We start from the raw sequence: 16,344 nt of genomic DNA, 5'->3' as shown, positions 1-16,344 counted from the left end.
GGACTATATATAAAACTTGATTTTCACACATAGTTTACTAATGTTTGCCTGTCCAAACACTGACCCTGCCTAACACAGATGATCTGGGGTGGTGACAATGCTCTTGCTAAACACTTGGCCAAACCCCAGCTCTTGGTTAGGCAAGATCCCCAAAGTCTATTTCCTCTTCAGTCTGTGGCAATGACAGCAGCCACAATTTAAACAATAGCAGTCTTGATGTGTCTGCAGTCACACTGGGGAATTTTGCTCTATGCTGTTTAATCAGTGATGCCAGAATTTTACTTGAATATTTCCAGTAGCATAGCAAGTCACTAAGCAGAAATATGTCTGTTAAAAGTTCTTGCTGTTCAGATTATTGGAAAAGTTGATCCATTCCAGTGAAATAGTTGATTACATCTGAAGGTATCTTAAAGAAATTTGCTGTTTGCATAATTAGATGTTTTGCATGAATATTCAAGTGTCAATCACTGCTTCCCCTTTGCTGCAGCAGATGACTCTTCATGTGTTTGTAATCTTGCTTTCTTTTCTAACAGGATGATGTGAGGCAGAAAGTGCACCTGAATACCTTTGGTTTCTTCAAGGATGGTTTCATGAGTGTGAATGTCAGCAACCTTTCCCTGAATCCAGAACCAGGCCCTGATGAGAAGGACAGTTTATTAGTGAGTTCTTCCTGTGAAATTGCCCTCCACTTGTCTGAGGTGTCAAATCCAAACTCTTGATGCTGTTGGCTTTGCTTCCCAGCATGAGCCAATGATGAGGATCTGTGTATTGAGATTTATCCCTGAGCTCTCTCCTTTCTGCTGTAAGGATGAACCTTTAACTTGTTGGATCTCTGCTGAACTCAATGCACACATCCATAACTTACATTGAACATCAATTTCCTAACAGTCCTCTGAGTTTTTTCACACTGTATCATGGTGCATTGCAATTCAGCTTGTGATCATTGTTTCAGTAGGTTTCCAGAATACTGACAGTCTTATTTTTAACAGAACTCTAATATTACATGTTATACACCACATTATATTAGGGGTTTTAAAAGAGATTAGATAACAGACCTGAGTTCTTCCTCTGCTGCAAAGTTTCATTGCTAGAAAGTATTAAATATTTTTGTCAAGCAAAAATTTGTGGAATAATACTGAAATAAGTGAAAATGTTCAGAGACAGAAGATACTCCAGATTTAATTTGGGTTTGAATCATGATTTTTTTTTTTTGGTGGATATGGATGAGTTTGTTACATTTGAATGTATTTTTCTGCCTGATTTGGTGATGAGAAAGTACCTGAATTCCACCTTAAATGTAGATTAACTTGTTTAGAAAGCAGTATTTATGACTCTTTCAGTAGTGGTTTGGCTTCAATTTGACAGATTCCTCTCACTTGTCTCCTAGGTGGGGTTCAGCTTGGACCGAACAAGGAATGATGGTTTCTCCACTTACCTGGTAAGAGTAAGGGAAGTGAGCTTGCTTTTCTAAGATGGGACATCTCACAGTCTACCTGACTCTGGGGATGGCTGGAAGAAATTAAAAAAAAAATTAAAAATTGTGGGGGCTTTAGACATGGGCAGGATGGATTTAGAACTTGCTGGACTAGGAATGATAATCTCTGCCTGGAGGACAACATGTCCAGAGGGCACTTCAGAGGTGTTTTGTTCATCTTATCAGGATGAAGAAGTGGATTATTGTATCTTGAACAAGACTCCAGAGCCAGATGTCTCTGTTGTAATTTTACTTCTGGACATCCAACATGAAGTGTGAGTAAAGAATGTAAAAGACGTTTTAAAGTTACTTCTTCAGTTGAGGATAATGTCACACTTGAGGTTTTTTTAGGGGCTTGGAAAGCATCTGTGCATGTAGGTTTTTTTTTTAAGGGGTTACATGACACTTGAGAGGAAGTGAGTGTAAAAGTAAAGCATCTGCAGCATAAAATGGTCTAAGAATTCTTCCTGTGTATTGCAGGGGTAAAAGGACAGCAGGCAAAACCAACCTACCTTAATTGTGCTGAATGAGCTTAATGAGCTTTGATTTCTTGAGTCACTTTTGCACTCAATGTGAAATTTTGTTTGTCTTGAATTATCTTTTATAATGGAAGTATCTTCAAGTCTGTATTGCTTCCTTTTGCAAGAGCTCATGTGTGGTAACACAATTTCTAGTGAGACTCTGCTTACCAAAGCTGAAGAAACTTAATTTTCTTCATCTGCTCTTGTATTTCATGTAGAGATAGAGTGTGACTTTTCCCACACTGATCAGTTCTGCTGTGAGTCATGATCTGGTTCTTTCCTGTTCTTTGTGGTACAAAAAACAAGTTCAGACAAGTTCATTTTCCTTTATTGGGTATATGGCTGTGACAGCCTCTTTAAAAACGTTGGTTTACTTTAATTTTGTAATAAAATCTCTTTGTTTCTTTAGTGTGAAAGTACAGTTCTCTTCAAAAGCTGCTTCTTTGTTACCTAAAATTGTATTTGTATCTGAGGAAAATGGTACTGCCTTAAATACCAAGCTGCTAAAATCTTCTGAACTGAACAGTGATTCTGATAGAAGTCCTCAAAAGACCAGTGAAAATACAGGTAATGAAGGTAAGCCAGCTAAACCTGACCTGTGCATGCTCTCACTGCTGATTCCTCATTGCTGTGCATCCAGCACTGAGTTGTGGTCACATTCTGGGGGCCCCTGGGGCAAGAACTTAATGTACATCCTGTGTAACCTGTGCTCAGAGCTGCCTGTGGGGCTGGAGGCTCCTGCTCAGTGATTTGTGTTCACCACTCCTGTTGATCCATCAGAGACAGTGAGAGTTGGAGACCTTCAGTGCCTCTGAGGAGGGGTTCACAATTTAGTTGTCTTTTGTCTGGCAAAAAGAAAGCTAAAGGGGGAATTTTATGGCCACCAACCAAAGCTGAAGAAAGGTTAGGAGGACAATTTCAAGCAATTTTTAGTAGTGGCACATGATGTCTGTTTCTCTTTATTAAGTCTTGGATGTCTCAGATGGGATGTTAAGACAGAAAATAAGTAAAATAAATAAGATTTCTTTCCTAAATAGGTATTCCAGTATTGTAGCAGATCATTTGTGCTATCCAATCTCCATATTTTGTGGTTTTAAATGCTTGACAAAGTAAAACCAGGGCCAACATGATGCAGCTGACACCAGGTGTGCTTTGAGTCAAAAGCTGGATTTGTCTTCAGGAGTCCTTTCCAGCCAACATTTCTATGAGTCTGTGTCTGTCTAAAGAGTTGAACTCCTATCACTTAGAAACTATGGGGAGGGAGGAGGAATTGTCCCAGTAATCTTTCTAGGAGGCACAAGCCTTTGTCTGGCTTCCAGACCAGCAGACAAAATAATTTTATAATCTCAGCTCTAATGGGATTAGCTGATGTTATCCCTTCCTGGCAGAGTTTAGACTGCTGAGCAGTCTGATCTGGAGTAGTCTGAGTCTGTCTTGGCCTGTCACATTCACCAGCTTTGATACCATTCAAAAGCTTGGACAGCTGTTGTAACAAGTCAAGAACCAAGGGTGGATGGCACTGAGAGAATGGATCTGACAGCTAAAGTTTTGCTTTCTCTGGTGTAAAAAGTGTGGACAGTGCACTGAGGTGTGGGAGCCAAAAGCAAAGCTCAGGTGTTGAACTTTTGCTTCCTGGTAGAAAGGAATGACCTAATGTTTGAAAAGCTTCTTGTAGGAGTAGAGTCAAACTGTGAACTTGACATGCTGCTCTACTGAAGGCTCCTGTCACCTCAAGTTCAGGGGAAATGCTGACCCAGCAGGTCACCTATGCTTTTGTGGGTTTTTTGCTTGTGTTTTTACTGGGAGCTTAGTGGAAAGCTGTAAATTTATTCCTTCCTCATATGGAAATGAGGATTTCCATATGTTTGTCAGGCCATGTATTAATGCTCAGATTGAGATTTGTCAGTGAGGTTAACAGTACTCAGTCATAACATAAAAAGTCAGAGCTGTGGCTTGCATCTGCTGTAGGTCACCTGCCTCTGGTCGCCTAAAGAGAGGTTGGAAAGATTTCTGGGGTAGACTTTTGTAGGAGGTGTAAGAATAGGGAAATCATATCCTGGCATGTGAGGATGCATTCAGAATGAATGCTGGCTGTGGGAAGAGTCCTCTGAGAGTAAGGAGAGGCTGGGGCAGCATCTCTGTCAATGATTAATGAGCTGGGAAATGCCACGCAGACAAGTGTGGGAAGGTGTGACTGAGGTATTGACAACGTGGTGGTTTCTGAGGGTGTCTAAATGCAAACACTAAATGTACCATTAATTCTTTTATCTCTAGATAAGGAGTCCAAACGAAGTACAACATCCTCCAAGGTAAGAAACTATCTGGAGTTCTCTTTCACAAAGACCCTGGGGGCATATTTCAGTAGAATCATAGCAGAAAGGTGGAGAGTATTTGCTATTGCTCTCAGCCTCCACTGTAAATATACAGAATGCAAATTTTATTGTCTGCTTGATGTAGCCAAATGTTTTAGTTACCTGCTTAAGAAAATCTAAAGGTCTCTTTCCCTTTTCCCAGGACATGATAGAACAACAACATCCTGTACGCCATGTCCAAGGAATTTTTTCATTTCAGGTAGGGTGTCTGCCAGTGTCTAAACTCAGTTCCTTCACTGTCCTACTTTGGAAAAGTGAAAGTCTAGGATATAGATGTCTCTCTGATAGCAGGAGTTTGCCTGAAAATTTACTGAGCTAAGCATCAGTGATGGAAATCTTTCTTTATAAGTTGTAGGAGCTGCTTTTAAATTGGCTTTGTTGTGATGCTGTTCTAAATATCATAGTCTATGAGGGTCAGCATATTAAAGTTTACTGTGATAGTAGTGCAGGTTGCTGATGACAAATAGCTGTGACCTGACTGAAACCAGATTAATGCTTTGTTTGAGCACCCTGGTTCACTTGTGATGGTTGGTTACTACAAACACATTTGAAATTCTGTTATCTGACACAGATCTCATTTCCAGAGCTATCACAATTTGCATAGTTGGGGGAGGAACAGAAAAGCTGCAGGGTGGGTATAATAAAAAATTTATGCTTTGCCATGTCAAATATATTGTATTTGTGGGTATCTTTTCTCTGTGCTGAACTGAGTTAAGCACTGACACTTTAACAGGCTTGGATTACCAGAGTGCATAGTCCTAGATAGGTGCAATGATTTTGCATCTGGAGTTCTGTTGAAACTTCCAGATGTGCTGCTGTCCTCAGAACAGTCTGTATGCTCAAGGGAACCAGCTGACCTCAAATGACTGACTTCTTTCATGCTTCAGTAGAGATGACTTCCTACCAGGGCAACCCTGTTGTGAATGAGAAGAATGCTGACTTCTCTATTCCTTATTTTCAGTTCTATTTTAACATCAGCTCGGACAAACAAGAAGGTCTCTACAGCCTGTATTTCCATAAGTGTGCTCGTGAGAAAGGGCCAGCTAATGATCAGCAGCTGTTTAGTCTTGATGTGAGTATGGATTCTAAAGGATAATTAACTTGTTAGCTTAGACTACAACATCCAGCTTTCAGCTCCAGCTTGTAACCAAGCACACGCTGCACATGAGTGCACATATGGGGTGGGAAGTGATTCAGAATTGTGTGCCAGTCTCTGCAGTGGCATTTCTGAAAGAAGTGACTACTGTAAAAATAATTAAAATACTGTTTTTGCAGAAATGCCTGAAAATCTGAAGGCTGAATGTGGGCTGGGTTCAGTCTACACAGTTGTGACCTGATGCTGTAACGAGATGGGAGCTGCATCAGCTGCTTGTGTTTTGCTGCACTCAAAAGTCACTTTTCTCTTTACATGATTGCAGATATTAAGGCTGTTGCTGCAATGTAAATTGTTGGTATTTGAATTCAGTGTTTTTGCTTTTTCTGGCCTAATTAAAGATGTGTTTTTATGGTGTTAGATACACATCCTAAAGGCAATATGTTCTAGCAAATGCCTCATCTCTTTTGATGTACAGGGTTTTGTTCCTGTGTGGTTTTGGTTGCTATCAGAGCTTTCTCTTTTTTCCCTTTCTTGTGCTCATGCTGGTGTGTAATGAGCTGGTCTGGTATGAATCCTCTCACTGACAGAGGTACCTCAGCCACATCAATCCCTGGACTGCTTTTTATGTGTTTGTGTTAATGCTATTGCAAGGGAACATGGACGTGATAAAACTTAGCAGCCCTAATTTGACTCAGACTACTTCAGAGCTGCTTCAGAAGTTACAGGTTTAGAGGACCAGCTTTCATAAATTGCTGTGTGGGTCACTGTGACCCAGTGAGGAAATTGCAAAGAGAACAAAATGTGGATGATTGGTCTGCTGGGGTGTACTTAGAGATGCAGGACAGCTTCAGACCAGACTCAATGCATGATGTTATTGAAGTCCTAGCACATATGACTAAGCCACTTAAGGGTATAAATAGAATGCTAAATAGTACTTCTGTTTCTCAGTCACAGGAAAATAGGGTGGCAGCCCATTGTAGATATTGTTTCTGAATCAAAGGTGGGCAATTTGTGACGTTTGCTAGAGAGAACAACTTATTCTTTGGGAAAATTACCTTTCTGAATTATGTTTCATAACCAAAGCATTATTTTCCAAGGAGGTTATTCTGGTGGGAATAGTTTTGCAAAATGTTTAGAGGTTCTTAATGATGAAGAATGGAGTTTGGTTTTTTTTCTCTGAGACTCATAAGAAAGCCCTTCAGAAAAGCTCATGTTAAATGAGTGAATTTGATTGCAGAATGTAATTGTTAACTCAATGCTTTAACAAAACGATATTTTTTCCAACTGCACACATAACACACCTTTAATATTCAGATAGATGTTACGGAAAAGAATCCTGAAAGCTACCTCTCAGCAGGTGAAATCCCACTGCCAAAACTTTACATTTCCATGGCTCTCTTCTTTTTCCTGTCTGGGACTGTATGGATCCACATACTTCGGAAACGCAGGTAGGTTCAGGGTCTGTGACAAGTAGGGACCAACTTTGTGTGGTTTTTATTTTTCATTCCTCTTCTTGTAATGCCCCTTTCAGTCAGATTTGATCACTTCAAACTCCAAATCTGGCTCAGGTTTGTATGCTTAATACAGATAGTTCATATTTGAAAACTGTTTCAGTCAGTATTGTTGTTGCAGACTGTCATTCTAAAATTCCCAAGTCTTATGTTGAAAATTCTTCAGGTAGTGTACATATTGTGGCAAAAATAGACAGGAAATTGCTGTAGCTGATGTTAAAAGGAGGAGACTTTGAAAATAAATAGTGAGAAAAATTTCATCACTTTACTTCATTTGGGAAATGGTAAATTATGGCAGTAGAGAGCCATAAATATCTTGATTGTGGTCTGAATTATGTTTAGCAAATTTTCTAACAGTTAAGAGATAAATATTTATATATAAATGTGGGATATTCTTATTAGTTAATAATTTCAGTAATCCCAAGCAGTAAAATCAGGGGTTTAGAACATGAGGTTGAAATATTGCTCAGGATATGGCAGAAATTTGGACTGCAGCATTAAGGGGAATCTTTTTACACTGATGGTCAGCTCAGCCTGGAAGCAACTGCTTGACACTTAGAGGTTTTAAAGAAATATGAAATGTTTACTGCTGGCTTTTAAGTAATGATCTTCCTTCTCTTTTTTTCTTCCTAGAAATGATGTCTTTAAGATCCACTGGCTCATGGCAGCCCTACCTTTCACCAAATCCTTGTCCTTGGTCTTCCACGCGGTGCGTGCAACATCTCTGCCTGAATTGGTTCAGCTAGGAAGGAGAAACATGGAATCCAGGGCATGCTGTTAGGGAAATCTGCTTTGGAGGGAGCACAGTGGGAGGGAGAACTGCTCTTAATACTGAAGCATTACAACTGAACTGCAGCTCTTTAGTGGAAGTGTTGTTTTTATCACCAAATTCTAACTTTAAATACAATTGAGATTGTGGCCTGAAGTGTTGAAGCAGCAAGGGTTGGGGTTTGAGTGAATTTCACAAATTTTAATGTTTTGGCCATCTACAGTGGGCCTGAAAGCTTGGGCTGTGCTGCTGCTTCAGCTCCAGGGCTTGCAGTAAATATTAATAAATGAAAACCTTGTTTGTAAAATTCAAAGGCAAGGAAGTATTATGGTGTATAACAACAGACCTCACCTTATCAGCTCTGAGACTTCCCATAGATAATGTCTGTTGAATTGTATTGACTTTCTGCTGGAAATATATCTCATGAACAAAGTAATGGCAAGCATTTAATCCTTCAGTGTTTGTGCCAGCCATGTTCATGCCCACGGTGTTATACCTGCTACAAATATTTTTGGAGTCTAATTAAGTGAATCTGGCTTCCAGTGAAAATGAAACTAGCAAGCCTCTAGTCACCTAAAGCAACTGAACCTGAAAAAATGAATGAAAAAATAGGTTTCAACTGCAGTTGTTTCACTGTAGTTAAGCAGGGGAGTTGTGTGGGAAGGATGTAGATTGTACAAGATACATCCACTGGCACTTGGGAAATAGAGCAAATGGAAATGATCTCATTGTTGCTAAACAAAAGTAGAATGTGTTGGGAGGAAGTGCTCTCTGAATGTGACAGAGCTGGGTCTGTACACACTGACTGGAAAGTGAAAGTGGCAGTGGATGTGGAGCAGACCTGTTTTTAGAGGGTGGGGTGTCAAAAGCAGCTTGTGAAGTGCTGTGTTTTCTGTTTCCAGATCGACTATCACTACATCTCTTCTCAGGGATTCCCCATCGAGGGCTGGGCTGTTGTTTATTACATCACTCACCTGTAAGTATGTCAGAAGATTGATTTGATAGATTCAAATTGCTACTGGGGCTTCTCCCTCCTGTAGAGAGTGGGAAATCTTTGTTCTCATGCAGACCACAGTACCAAAGACTCAGCAATGAGCCCTGTGTGAAGGGGAAAGCTCCACTTACAGAGGGCAGCTGCAGAGAATTGGCACTTCTGTGGGTGGAGGAGTAAAAGGATAACAAATGCTTTACTTTTCTTTGTTCACACTAATATTCAAGTATCTCATTTGCTCCTGGTGTGAATGGTAAGTGGATACAGCTGTCAGTATTTGCTGCTGCTCACAATGGTGAATGGATGACTCCCCCAGGAAAAGATTGCATATATTGTGAATGGAGCCTAATATTGCTCTGTGATACAGAGTTGTAGCAAGTACATCTGCTTCCAAATTGTGGGATGGATAAGTGCTTGCCAAAATTATGGATAGGGAAGCATTTGTTTGGGTTTGTGGCTTTATTGGCAGTGGGAGAAACCTGGGCAGAAGAGGAAGTGTGATAAAATAAGATAGTCTCTCACTGCAGTGTCTGTTTCTCTTCCAGACTGAAGGGAGCTCTTCTGTTCATCACTATTGCCCTCATTGGCACAGGCTGGGCTTTCATTAAACACATCCTGTCAGATAAAGACAAAAAAATTTTCATGATTGTCATCCCACTTCAGGTGAGGACTGAGCTGTGCTCACACTTCCTGTCTTGTGGGAGAGCTGCTTGTGCAAACTGGAAAAGGCTGTGAAAGCTTCACCCAGTACCATGTAGTTCTAGCTTGTATGAGCCTATTGGCTATTTCCTAGTCCAGAAGATGATGTAGTTCTCCCAATTTTTCTCCCATATTGAGCATGAGATAATAGTGATCAAAGAGTTTCAGCAAATGAAAACTGGCTATAAGGAGTGGGACAAAACCTGGGCTGGTAAAAAGTGCTGAATAAGTAGAGGAAATGAATTAAAGTCACTGCTGAAATGCTTGCTGAGTGTCTTAATGAAATAAAAATTGGGAAAAACAAGACTTGTAGGTCTGGTGGTTCAGAGTGCTCAGTGCTGGTCTCCTGCTTAAGGAACTGAAGTACATAGGAGAGCAGCACTTTTGTTTGTTGTTGTATGTAGAAGAGATTTTCTGCCTTTCCAGATGCAAGCCCTTAGCAGAAGTATCTATAATTAGTGATTGAGGCTCTTACAGAGCTCAGGTGGGGAGTACAAAGGATGGTCAATGACCAGTCTGAATTACTGGCTTGATTTAGCATTATGTATTTTCACTATTGGCTGTATGTGCCACAGTCCTGTATGTGTGTATCAAAAGTAAATTTTGCTCCTTTTTATCTCAACTGATACAGTAGATTAAACACAGCATATAACAAAAGAACATTTCTGAATGTCAGCAGGAATAAGTTTCCATCAGTTTTATTTCTGTAAAATTTATGAAGATGCTGCTGAACATGTGACTTTTGGATGTAGAGCTGCAGAAAAATTACTGATGGTACTGGCTGGGCTTTTGCCATATTGGCACCCACCTGTAGTGGCTCCTTGGGCAGTTTCTAAACCAGAACTTTGTGTTGTTGTGTAGGTACTGGCTAATGTGGCCTACATTATCATAGAGTCAACAGAGGAGGGGACAACTGAGTATGGACTGTGGAAAGAAATCCTTTTCCTGGTGGACTTGCTGTGCTGTGGAGCCATCCTGTTCCCAGTGGTATGGTGAGTTGCTGGATGTGGGAAACATGTGAACTAAAGGCCATTGACAGCTCTGCCAAAGCACAAGAGCTCTGTGGTCCTGTGGAGTCAAACATTCTGTTAACTTTTATATCAGCCTTAACATTTCAGTCTAGTGCTATGGAAGATGCTCCTTTTGGGGATGTTGGAGTGGGGATAAGGGAAGGTGGGTGGCAGTTTAAATGTGGCCAGCACTGTGCAGGCTGTAGGTGCTTTTGAGACTTGGAGTTTTGCAGAAGTGTTGACTCTCTAAATTGAAAAAAATGGGATTTGACTTCACTGACTGAGATTAGATACTTGACTGCTAAATTTCAAACCAGAAGGGCTGTCTAAGATCAGGGCTGCCTTCAAGCAGAAGCTGCATGTTTATTTGACTGTTTATAAGAAATAATCCCACAGGGAGCATTTCCCCGCCCTTCCTTCCACTCTACTTGGCAGGGAATAATGTTGGTTATATAAAACTCAACCAAAACACAGATAATTCAGATAAACACTATTGTTGCTGCTTGCCAGTTAGCCAGAACATTTATCTTCTAAATGCATTTTGTCTTAATTGGATAAACAGCTGGGTTTAAAGGAGGATGTCAAGGAGCTTCTGGCTCCTTGCTTAGTAAACACAGAATATTCCTCTTTTTCTCCAGTATCTCCATTATTTTTTTCTGAAATGCAGATTATATAAATGTCTGGTAGCATGGCATCACTCTAGAGTGTAACTCTTGAGTTTTTCAGAGGTGTGGCTCAGTAGATGGAAGTAAACTCCAGCTTTGCTTGTGAAGGTGGGTTTCAGCCCTTCTCTTCCCCTGCACACTCCTGGTGACCTTCTGCCAAGGCTGGGAGATTTCTTCCAGGAAATTTGCTCTACCCACGTGTCCTTCCCCTTGCTCCAGTCAAAATGCTTCAGCTCTGAGGTTGAGGAGTATTTGGCAATGGTAAATAAAAGCTGAGAGACTCAGTCTCCTATGATAAAGGTGACTTCTGCAGTCACAGTTCTTGTTACCTAATGCTGGGATCTGTATGCCTAACCTAGTGAGGTGTTGGTACAAAACTTATTTCCATAAAGGAATTGTATCTGAAAAATAAATGTGAGCTGTCTTGTGACTGTTTATGGTGTGCAACCAGTGTTCCTGCATTGCCATGGTGCCAACATAAACTGGCAGTGAAGCCCCTGACATAAAATCCTGCTCCTTTTTCCTCTGGATAGTGTCACTGCAGCTGGTGGGATGACTCATGTGAGCAAGGTGACTAAGAATTGGCCCCTGAATTTACATTCCTGCAGGGTAGTTTCTGTTACATAAGTTGCCTATGTAGATATGTAAGCTGTAATCAACTATTTAAATGGAAAGACCTTAAAAGAGCAGTAAGATGCCAAATGCTTGGCAGTACTTTGAAGAGTAGCTCAGCTTAATTGTACAAGTGGAAAGCATTATGCTGGAAAATGCCCCAGTTTCTCACTCTGCTCCCTCCCTCCCACAAAGCCTTCTGTAGGCTGAAGTAGGTTTTAGCAATCTGCTTTCTTAATCCCAAGGAAATGGAGGTACTTGAGCTGACTCCTGAGCTGGGGGCATGAGGGGTGTGCAGTGCTAAGCACAGTTAATTAAGATCATACTCCAGCCATAAAGAGCTAACAAAACTTATCAGTGATCTAGAGAACTGCTGTGAAGAGGGAGTGTAAAACTTATCATTCATCTATTCTTTATTTTTAGGTCAATAAGACATTTGCAAGAGGCTTCAGCAACAGATGGGAAAGGCAAGTAATCTGTATTCTTTTTCCTCTTTTATGCTACATGTTATAATGCCAGAATTTCAAACATGTGATGCTGATGTAAAAGCCAAACTAAGGCTGTACATCTACACTGTATTAGTGCCCCTCTGCTTTTCCTCAGTGGGCTCAGGGGAATAACTTTTGGAAAATTATCTTTTTCCTGTATTGCATTAATTATCAGAACTACAGTGTATAACCCATTCTCTGCTCCTTGCACAGCCCTCAGTGCTCAAGCTAGACATGACATCTAGAGCAAATCATCTTGACAGATTTGCCATTTTTTCCTCACTTGAATGTTCAGAAACAGAACTAGAAATGAATTCCAGAATTGCTGACTATTAGCCCAAATAGACCCACTTATTTAAATTTCTGCAGAAATGTATTCCTGACAGAATAGAGGGAAATAAACTTCATTATGAAACAAAACATAACTTAGCATTCAATATAGCACAGACCCTGACTTGTCCATGTTTGTGCAGCAGCTCCAAGGGCTGCCTGGGGAAAGTGGAGTTGTGTTTATTGTAGCACTGAAAAGGAGCTGATGGATGAAAAGGCCAAACGTGGCTGCAGTAGAATGTACTTTTCCTGCCTTATCTGCTCATTTCTTCTGGATTAGGTCCTTGGATACAAGCTGTGGAGCACAGCACTGGCTTCCTTGGAAGCAGGCAGCCTTTTCCATCTTCTGTCATTCTGTGGTTTACTCTCCAAAGCTTCATCTGTAGAAGGTCATTTGCTGGCAACAGCCTTTTAACTTCAGTCCCATCCTTGAGCTGTTGGCTCTCCTTTCTGGAATTCTGTAGCCAGGTCTGGATACTCTTCCAGCCTTTTCCTTGGCTTTCACAGACACTTCTGCACTTCACTGATTGTAGGTGAAATATAAGGCTGGGTACTGAACTTACAGATTAGTTCATTTTCTGCCATCTGTTAAATTGAAACAATACTTGTGATCACCCTAGCATGCTTTCTTGATGTTTCAAGCTGTTGAAAAAGCCATCAAACAACAGCCCTACAAGTTACCTACCCCAAGCCTAATGGTGGAAAATTACTAATTTCTAATAGAAACAAATGTTAAAAAGGTCAGTAATCAAAGTGTAATATAAATGTTATTGGTAGCTTTCTTATCAGTGTATTCACCTGGGTTCAGTGATTTACTGGAATATTTGTTTTACCTTGTCCACTGAACATATGTTCTGGAGTATTTATGCTCTTACCTTTGATAAGTTCAGATTTCCTTGAAGCAGCCTGTCTGCTGAACCAAGGACTTCACACATGTCAGGCCTGGTTCTTAGCTGGGTGACCATGGATCTGTGTCCTGGTGGTGAGCACACAGCAATTAATGCATGTAATTAAGACAGAAACCCTTCAGGTCTGTGTGGCCCCATGTGATCCCTGTGTGTCTACCATGGTTATCACAAGGTGGTGCTGTGGAGTTTGATAAACCTCAGACATGCTGAGAAGGAGACAAGTGAGGTGGCCATAGCAGGAATGTTCACCTATCCACCTCATACCAGGTGAAATCCAGATCTGAGTAAATCCAGGCAATTCTGTAGGATGCACTGTGGTGTGTAAAAAATGTGGAAGGAAAAAAATGTTAATTTGAGAGGAAACTGGCTGTGTCTTTACAGCCAGTCAGTGCTATGCACAGTAACACTTAAGGTCTGGTTTAGTGCTGTGATTTGTGTTGTTCTCCACGGGTGATGATGCTCTTTATCCTGAATCTCACCTCTGCTGTTCCCAGCTTTACCTACTGGTGTTGCCCTCTGGTTGTGCAGAGCCTGCAAGTTCAGTGACTCTGTATTCAAGGGGACTTAGCAACTCTGTTATGCTACACTGATAATAAAAGAATAGCTAAGGAATAGATTTTCAGGGCAAACATTGCTCAGGCTGGGAGCAGATTGTGGCTGCAGTGCTGGGACTCACTTGTGAAACACAATCTGGTTGGACTATTTAGAGGCTGTTGAAAGGAGCCCACGGGGAGCAAGTGAATGGCAAAGTGATGCCAGCAGCAGAATGTTATCTAGTGCTGTCATGCTGCTAGTGTGGCTGGTGGAGAAAACCAAAAGTGATTTGGTTGCACTGTAAAAAAAGTGAAATCATTCATGTTAGGCTTATCAATGAATTCTTTTCATTAGAACCACATGCTCTGTAAGCTTCCTTTGGAGCTTCTGTTCTTCAGAGGGGCTGCTCGATGTCTCAGCTTCTCATGGGAATAAAAAAATAGAATCAATGCTTACTATTAAATTACAAGCATTTTTTCCCCCTGCAGTTAAAGGCAGTTTTCTCCTGAAGTAGTAAAAGTTACTGGATTTTCTCATGATGCAGTTTAAGTGTCCCATGGTTAGAGCTGGCTGGGTTGTGTGCAGACACTGCTAGCTGGGCTGCCTCTGCCTGCTGGGATTTATTGTCTAGTCAAGGGCTGCTTTCCCTCTTGTCTAACACAGACTTCATTAACTTATAGGATGTATTGGGGAATTACATTTTACACATTCAATTGCTGTTTTTCCTGTTTCAATTCCTGTTTTTCCTGAGTCTTCTGGTGATGTCCTTGCTGATGACAAAGACCTAAGGAAAATTATTTTTCCTTCCTTGCATCTGTTAGGACTAACAACTCCAGGACTTCATGGCTCAGTATCCTGGTGGTGTTTCCTGCCTGTTTGTCCTGCTCTCTCCCAGCTGCTTCTCCACCTGTTTATTAGGTAGCAGTGGCCTGGGTCCAGTGGCAGCCATGACTGGAGTGTGACTGGATTAGGAATGAAGCAGATTTGGATTTACCAGACCTTTAGTCTGGGCTTGTCATAGGGTTTTGTTTTAGCAACATACAATTAATAAAAAAGCCTGTTAAAAGTGGCACTGATTTGGAGTCACTAGCTAATAGTAATTTAAACTAGATTTGGTATTTTAAAAGAAAAACAAAATGGGAAAGCTGGAGAAATGGGTCTGAAGCCATAATTATCCAGGGAGGCCTTACAAACCCAGATGCTGTGGATTGCTAGTGAAGAGTAGGCAGGGCACAGTGCTATGGCTGAGTTTGAGCTGCCTGGTTGTTTGCTTTTTTCCCTTGAAAATAATCTTTAAAGCAGTATATCTGACCTACACAGGCTTCTTATCTTGCACAGCAGTGGGCGTAAACATCCCATTTTTAGAATCTTTTTTCCTCCCCTTTTAAAATCGCCACCTTCAGACTTAAGCAAGTGCTTAGCTACACCTTTGATCTGTCACTATATCTTCCTTCAGGTGGGAGCCTTTGCTCTCTGTCCATTTGTAGATCTGCATTGCAAATGTGTTGCAGATTTAAGGAAATCAGCCTTGCAAACTGACCTAGAATTGCTCAGCCTGCAAAGCTGCTCAGCTGCCACCACCTTGTTTACAGGCATCTCGAGAAAAGAGAGAGTATATATATAATTTATACATCATTTTTGTTTGAAACTCCTAGTTTTTAGTCACTGGACCAAAAGGTCTCATAGCACATTCTTGTGATCACCTTCTGTGTTGTTGGAGGGAGGAATGGGTTGGAAAGCAGTTTGTTCTGCTGGTACCTGTGTGTTTGTGATGAGGGATGTGACACAGCACTGTTGGATCATGGGTTGCTGTTTTCCTGGAGCACTGCAGTTAGAGTTGGCAGCAGAATTAGGGAAATACATGGCAGCCTGTTGCTCCCAGGCATCATTCATTGCCTGTGCTCTGTGCAGTGGGCAAATGATGATTAATGCTTTTGTGCTTGCCCCCATGTCAGGAAAAACCATTTGCAGTATTCAGCGTCCTCCTGCTGCTGTGCCATGAAAATGCTGTGAGCAAAGAGCCTGGTCCTGTGTGGTGCAGAGCAGCCTGTGCTTGCCTGGGCTCAGCACCACTTCCAGGTGCCCCAGAGAGCTGTCCAGGGTTGATGTGGCAGCTCTGTGCTTATCCTGTGCTTTGGACTTTCATCTGACCCTGGTGGAGCAGTTTTGTGCCAAATGGCTGATGTGGTTCAGGACATTCAAGATTAACAAGTCTGTGCCACCTTCTGTGTGACACTGAGCCTTGCTGTATCTGTCTGACCTCTTCTTTCTAGTACAGGAATGCTTTTAAGCAGACAGCTCAGGCTGTCATCTCAGAGCTGATTTTTCAAGGGTTAGATCTACATGTGCTGCATCATTGGGGGA

General features: G+C 41.3%; 1 protein-coding gene across 4 annotated transcripts in view; it reads left to right on the top strand.

Moving 5' to 3' along the window:
- GPR107 (G protein-coupled receptor 107) overlaps nt 1-16,344 on the top strand; it is a 37,877-nt gene that overhangs the window by 5,170 nt on the left and 16,363 nt on the right. For 3 of the 4 annotated variants that reach the window (XM_064727427.1, XM_064727425.1, XM_064727429.1), the window contains 13 exons: nt 534-659; nt 1,388-1,438; nt 1,661-1,749; nt 2,405-2,571; nt 4,270-4,304; nt 4,510-4,566; nt 5,329-5,439; nt 6,778-6,911; nt 7,608-7,683; nt 8,646-8,719; nt 9,280-9,397; nt 10,295-10,425; nt 12,144-12,187. In XM_064727427.1, the coding sequence (XP_064583497.1) occupies nt 591-659; nt 1,388-1,438; nt 1,661-1,749; nt 2,405-2,571; nt 4,270-4,304; nt 4,510-4,566; nt 5,329-5,439; nt 6,778-6,911; nt 7,608-7,683; nt 8,646-8,719; nt 9,280-9,397; nt 10,295-10,425; nt 12,144-12,187 (1,156 nt within the window). In that variant the 5' untranslated portion in view covers nt 534-590. The remainder of the gene's footprint in view (nt 1-533; nt 660-1,387; nt 1,439-1,660; nt 1,750-2,404; nt 2,572-4,269; nt 4,305-4,509; nt 4,567-5,328; nt 5,440-6,777; nt 6,912-7,607; nt 7,684-8,645; nt 8,720-9,279; nt 9,398-10,294; nt 10,426-12,143; nt 12,188-16,344) is intronic. The other variant, XM_064727426.1, reaches the window with a different exon arrangement.

The sequence above is a fragment of the Zonotrichia leucophrys genome, chromosome 17 (genome assembly GCF_028769735.1).
Source record: "Zonotrichia leucophrys gambelii isolate GWCS_2022_RI chromosome 17, RI_Zleu_2.0, whole genome shotgun sequence".
Classification (NCBI taxonomy): domain Eukaryota; kingdom Metazoa; phylum Chordata; class Aves; order Passeriformes; family Passerellidae; genus Zonotrichia; species Zonotrichia leucophrys.
This window is presented reverse-complemented; position numbering and strand designations above follow the sequence as displayed.